Source organism: Hylaeus anthracinus, unplaced genomic scaffold (assembly GCF_026225885.1).
Source record: "Hylaeus anthracinus isolate JK02 unplaced genomic scaffold, UHH_iyHylAnth1.0_haploid 0, whole genome shotgun sequence".
Taxonomy (NCBI): Eukaryota; Metazoa; Arthropoda; class Insecta; order Hymenoptera; family Colletidae; genus Hylaeus; species Hylaeus anthracinus.
Window position 1 is genome coordinate 15,194,912 of NW_026533254.1, and position 6,602 is coordinate 15,201,513.

General features: G+C 42.3%; 1 protein-coding gene across 1 annotated transcript in view; it reads right to left on the reverse strand.

The window, feature by feature from the left end:
- Window positions 1-5,472: 5,472 nt before the first annotated feature.
- The window catches only part of LOC128893508 (mucin-2-like), a 2,878-nt gene continuing 1,748 nt past the window's right edge, over window positions 5,473-6,602 (reverse strand). The window contains exons 3-4 of the mRNA XM_054154509.1: window positions 6,350-6,475; window positions 5,473-6,190 (exon numbers count right to left, since the gene is read on the reverse strand). Coding sequence (XP_054010484.1) covers window positions 5,505-6,190; window positions 6,350-6,475 — 812 coding nt within the window. The 3' untranslated portion in view covers window positions 5,473-5,504. The remainder of the gene's footprint in view (window positions 6,191-6,349; window positions 6,476-6,602) is intronic.

Consider the following 6,602-nt stretch of genomic DNA (forward strand, 5'->3'; position numbering starts at 1 on the left):
TGCGTCTGGCGCGTGTAATCCGTCCCACGTGCCTGTCAGAGGATCCTTTCGGCGGTGTAATCAGGAGTGGAGCTCGTCTCAAGATTACACGAGGAGATGCGTTTTCCACTTAACCTGTGCTGCGTCGCGTGTGCCATCGAGGATCTATCGCAACATGGGATCTGGAAAGCGTACCCCTTGAAGCTGAGCGGAGCCGACTTGGTTTCTCAATCTATATTTAGTATTTAATTGCCGTACGTCACAAAATTAACAGCGAGCAACATTTATATCTTTCAAAATTATATGTATATGTAATTATATGTAATCAGTGTTTATCCACTGATTTGTACATTTTTAATATTTAACTGACCTGTGGTTGAGCGGTGAAACTACAACTTCGTAAAAAGAGGAGACGAAGTACGAAGTCTATTTGAACTTTTATATTTATCTATATTTTTGTATTGTAACGAATGTATTTCCGATAATAATATAATAATATTAACATTTTATTTTGTATAAGTGAATAATACTCTTTATAAGCTCGATGCGGTGAATATTTATTCATTTATTTTTATACGTTTAATGCAGACCGAGGTATTTAAAACAGGCCACGTGAATAATTCCCAACGGCTTCGAATAGCTGCGTTTCGTAGAAGAGAAATTATCGAACACGATGACAGAGGCGAGAAGTTATTTAACCGCTGCCTGTCACAAAATCACGAACAGGTAATTCGAATTCGTCATCCAAGTTTCCCAAGCATGGAAACGTCATCGTTCCTGCCACGTAGACATTAACATCGGTTAAGCAAGTCGGTTCTTCTCGGTATTTACGACACCGAGCCATTATGTCGTCCCCGGCTAATGTAAATACAATGTAATGTATGCACCCGTCACCCTGGACGCGTGCAAGTGCGCGACATGCGCGAAGTCAGCTGTTTGCAAATTATTCGGAGCAGTTGTAGCACGGAGATAATGTTATTCTTATGCGTGTATATGTAGGTGAAACGTAATTTGGAATCGAATGATAATAAGTAAAATAGTACGTCTGTATATGTTGTAAAATATTTCTCATTCAACACTAAACCTACTGACGTTCCATTTATATTTATATCTACTCTTATCGGACAAATTACTAGTCTCGAAAACATATATTTTTTTCTCAATCGAATGCAAAAATATTTCACGTAGTACTAATTCAGTGAACGCTTGAAACCGTGGTGTAAAATTAATGTATATCATACAAGAATTATTTACAAAAGTTTAAAAACGTTTCTTTGCCGGTTGTAATAGGTTTAGTGTTAACAAATACAGTCGGTCCCACGGGTATTCGTACCCTCTATGTCTCATCTAAAAGTTAGTGGACAGCATGGAAGTACCAGACCGTAATAAACAACGATGTAGACAGAATAATCGCAAGTTATTTATTTCATTTAATTATGTTGAGCCGTTTGGAAATTACGGCGTACACGGTCTTGTCAGGCCGCAACTTTCAGAGATCCAACAGATTCTCCATCCCCTTCGGCGTTATTCCGTCGCGTTGAACACGACCGCGCCAGGAAGCCACGTTCCGGGTCCGTTGGCCCGTAATCGCAATTAAAACGACGACACTCGTTTCTCGGTAAGATGAGCGATGGACCATCGAGCCCTTTCCCTGAACCGCGGTCGGCTATCACGGATCGGCGATACCAAAGTGGCCGTGTTGGGATCTTTAAGAGGGTCTGCAACGTGTTCTCGATAACCGGCGCAATCTATTTCCGGCCGCACGAGCCACAGGCGCCAGACATTAGGCATTCCGCGTTCGTCTATGCCTGCTAGTGATCGGTTACTGACTCGGACGGAGGACACACGGCGTGTGCGCGCCGGTGTGCGGTGCAACTCTCTGTCACTCGGCTCGTTTTCCTATTAATTCCGCCGTGGCTCGCAAAGGAAGTGCGCTGGAGAGTCGGATATGTGGCGCCATGCATCGTCGGGAATATCTCGCGTCTGAATCACCCTGGGCTCGCGCTTTGAGGACGTCACTTTCTTCGTCGAGCGCTTATCTCACGTCCATTCGGCCGATTGATACCGTTTGTTACGTTTCGCGGTATGCTTGAACGAGATCGACGTTTCTCACGAAAGGAACACCGATCCCGCCGTGGAAAGCTCGAGCGCAGCACTTCAAAGTGGAGCAGACGACGCGACGAGGGTTGCGCGGAAATTTATGCAAATAATCAGTCGAATTTGCTGACGTTCGCCTATTTTTAATAGTATTAGTATAGTTGGGAGACATTTTATTTGTACCTGTTTATAAAATCCGGTGAAATGGTTGGTCTTTATAGGTAGAGTTGTTGAAATATTTACTAGAATTCAACCTTTTAACTTACTACGAAAGTAAACGCACTGAAAATATATGTACGATGTATCTGTCATTGCGGAATAAGAAAAAAGAAAGTTTAGTATACGGCCTGTCCTCTCAAGTTCCATTCAAGACCCTTCCTATAGCCTAGACTCTAGGCCCTAGAGTTTCCGAGAGTTTCCGAGAGTTTCCGAGAGCCTAAACAGATGTGTGAAAACTGCAGCGTATACAGTAATATATAAAATTAGTATTTTATTCTTTCATTACATCTCGTTTCCATTAACAGTGCTACAGATGAAAACGATTTAACAGAACGATCATTTTCATTCTATATTTAAATACTCGTTCAATGAGAATTTCAAATTCAATAAAAATAATCAACTGCGCGCAACATCCATAACCGTCATAATTTTCTGTCATCGAGATTTCAGCTCTAGCGGATCGAACTTGACGGAACAGAGTCATATCCGGCGAGGGGCGGTCGCACGGGCAAATCCGACGTCGCACCCTAAATAGGAAGCGCGTCCCGACGCTGGACGACGCCGGTGTCATCGGTGGTCGCGTCCACGGCCGCGGTCGCGCTGATCTCAGCAGCTGGCAGAATTCGAGCGGACATACTCATCGTCCCACCTAAAATTACGCAACCGTATTTAGCTAGGTGATTCAACCGGTAGGGCCAGAGCCAAAGGCGAGCTCATCTCGCTGGGAAAGCTACCTACCTATAGCCTGCCTACCTATACGAGCGCGTTACCACACGGGATGAGCAGCGGTATACAAACGCGATGGAAGACTCGAGAAAACGTACACATCATCAAGAGGAGATCGTCCACGCGATCTCGCGTAGTGATTCATACCGTGGAACGCGAGAAACACGACCTAACCGCTCTGACCGTTAGAGAGCCGTTCTATTTCTATTTCGGTCGAACCGTGATGTCCATTCGGTTTGTTTGCGACCGTTAATAGAAGACGACTCGCGAGCCAGGCCCGTGGTCGGACACCGAAATATTGTTTCTCTCCCCTGCGGCTGAGATACCGCGGTGTTGTTTATTATAGCCGCGCTCTCAGGAAAAACCCGATCAAACCTTTCACTGCGAAGGACGTGTAAATACGCCCCCAAGAAACGGGCGCTGTAGATATGTTTATATTCGTTAAATCGACCTTCAAAAAATATCAGCTTACAGGGGATGATCAGGGGAAACTTTTTTTATATTTACAATTTATTCGTGGGATGCTTAGTTTCGAAAATAAAAATTGAAAAGTTTGAAGTTGGTCGCAAAAATTCAATTTCAGGAAAATGAGTTTCTGTAAGGTTTCAATTTTTATCTCTTAAACTAAACGTCGTGTGAATAAATTGTTAATATAAAAAATCTTCGTTTTGTCATCCTTTTCGAGGTGACATTTTTTTTAAATTCGATTGTTCGACTGTTGTTGTTTTTTCTTTGAGACAACGGCAGAAGTTAGATACCTTGGTTTTATTGTATTCAGCTGCAACAGAAAGAAAAACCTAAAACAATCTACCCTCGCTCGTGGCTAGAGTTAAATACAGATTTAAATTCTCAATAAATTAGACAACGATGAGAAGTCTACTTATTGCAATTTCAAGTCTCCTGGTTTTGTTTTCGTTGAAAAGAGATCGTTGGTCCTAGAAAGTTATAAGCTCCATTTCATTCAAGAATACTGCAATTTTTTATTAGCTCCGTTCACGCCTCTTTCGTCCATTTCTTTCTCTATTTTCTCTTTAATTTTATTCCAGTTGAATCTGAATAAGAACGCGATCGGGGTAACACGATCCTCCGATTCGACATTTCTCCGTCACGAGCCAGAATCTATAGACCGCCGTCCTCGTCGCGTATCTTATTTCCAGCGACGTTTTCAGCGAGTGAAAATAGAAAACCGCGGGCTTCGGGAACGCAAATTTAGATTTTCTTGGATTTCTTTATTATAAATACATATATATATATTAATCAATTATAGAACGCGACCAAACTTTTCCTCATTTACACCTATATTTTACTCGGGATTAAGAACTGTGCTGGGTACTTATCTCTCTAAAGTGTGCCGTGAGCTTGAAAAGATTAAGAACCACTGCTTTAGCGGATCGTTCAAACATTCAACACCGACGTTAGTTATTTTAGCCGACTATTTGGCAGGCCACGTGCTCGCCAAATATTTTTCGAGTTCTATTAACCTCGCGCTTAGTGTCAAAGATCTCTGTCGCGAGAGAAGATTCGCAAATTTTCAAAGTAACAACCATTACAGAAGCTTCACCCGCGTTTTCCTTCGACGAATTGTCGTGCGTAGTCGTCGATCGATAGACTCGAATAATAGCTAACGAATAAATCCAACGTGCCACTTTTTAACGTCCTCCTTTAAGCTTATCGAGTAGAATATACTTTCGGGTAGCAACAAGGAACGTCGTTCGGTCGAGCCATTGAACGATTCTTTTGTGAATGATGATAGAGAAGAAGATTCTTGGAAGTTGAAACACCGAAACGCCGAGCGACGTAAACTTCCGGTTTCCTGGGTGGTTTCTCTACGTCATATTGGTAACACCGATCACGCGCCGTGTTTCCGGTGATTGGTAACCACTTTTGAAGCCCGTGGAGCTTTTAGGACGCCCGTGGAACGTATAAATTACACACACACGTGTACACGAAATCTCGGTCGGGTCCCACGAGTCACCCGCGGGCACGATACGTCCGAATACTAGAGAGAACGTAAAGCGAATTTCAATCAGCGGCTGCTGCGTGGAATCAACTCCCGACGAGAGAATGCACGCGGTGCACTCGCTTGCGTACCGTTCACGGTTCTCTTATTTTTCGACGATAAAGGGACGGCATTTGCATGCCCGGCGCATGATTCACGGGCTAATAAATATTTATTTTATGCGAAACGCTTAACCGCTTGATTCGAGGGACCCGTGCTTGCGACACGTCTCTACGCGGACTGCGATCGAGCAATTACCAAGATCAGTCACGAATGCATCGTGTCAAATCCGTTGGGAGTTTCAGATCTATCATCGCAATCGTAAGTTTACGAGTTATTATTTTTCGTCGGATGAATGGAGGTAAAAGTGATTATTTATTAATAAGATCATTCAAAAATATACATGACATTTAAGGAAATCTAATTCGGAAGTGAAATTACGTCATATTTTTGTTTCTTAAGATAGAAATTTCCTGTTTCTTGACTACGGACAATTTCGTACATTTGCAGCGAGATCGCATAATTTCGTCGCAGTATTGAAGTTGAACCCTGGTAGACAATTCGCTGGAGGTAATCTTAATCCACTGATGCATACATAATACTTTGAACATTGCTTTTCATCCGGCACATTGACTACTCCTATCGGTGGACACTTCGAACTTCTTGTAGGTACTTTAGTAGTTTGAGTAGATTGACATACCGGTCTTTGAAAAGTAATTTGGCAACTTGCTGTTTTTGAATCGAAGAAAGAACCATCTGCACAACGGAGAGGTCCGATTTTCTTTCCCAACAAACATACGTAATACGATTGACAGTCGCCACGGTTATCTGCCATATTTATAACCTTCAATGCAGGACATACAACATTATTTGGAATTTTTGTAGTATGTTTTTTGGTTCTCGTAGACAACGATAAAGTTTTTGCACCACAATTTACATTTTTGGGAAGGTCGCATAGTCCTATTATTGGATTGAAGTAGCGTCCATCACGACAAGTATAAGGCCCATATTTTTTACCCTCATTGCATTTATAATACGATGCACAATCACTTTCATGGGCCACATTTACGTGTCCGTGAGCTGGACACATACTAGGATTTGGTGAAGTTGTTGTTATAGTTTCTGTAGTTGTAGAAGTTGATGGTTCTGTGGAGGTTGTTGATGGACAATCTACATTTTTTGGAAGGTCGCATAGTCCTATTATTGGATTGAAGTAGCGTCCATCACGACAAGTATAAGGTCCATATTTTGTACCCTCATTGCATTTATAATACGATGCACAATCACTTTCATGGGCCACATTTACGTGTCCGTGTGCTGGACACATACTGGGATTTGGTGAAGTTGTTGTTATAGTTTCTGTACTTGTAGAAGTTGATGGTTCTGTGGTTGTTGACGATGTCGTAGATAGTTCTGTTGTTGTGGATGTCGAAGTGGAGGTTGTTGAAGGACAATCTACATTTTTTGGAAGGTCGCATAGTCCTATTATTGGATTGAAGTAGCGTCCATCACGACAAGTATAAGGTCCATATTTTTTACCCTCATTGCATTTATAATACGATGCACAATCACTTTCATGGGC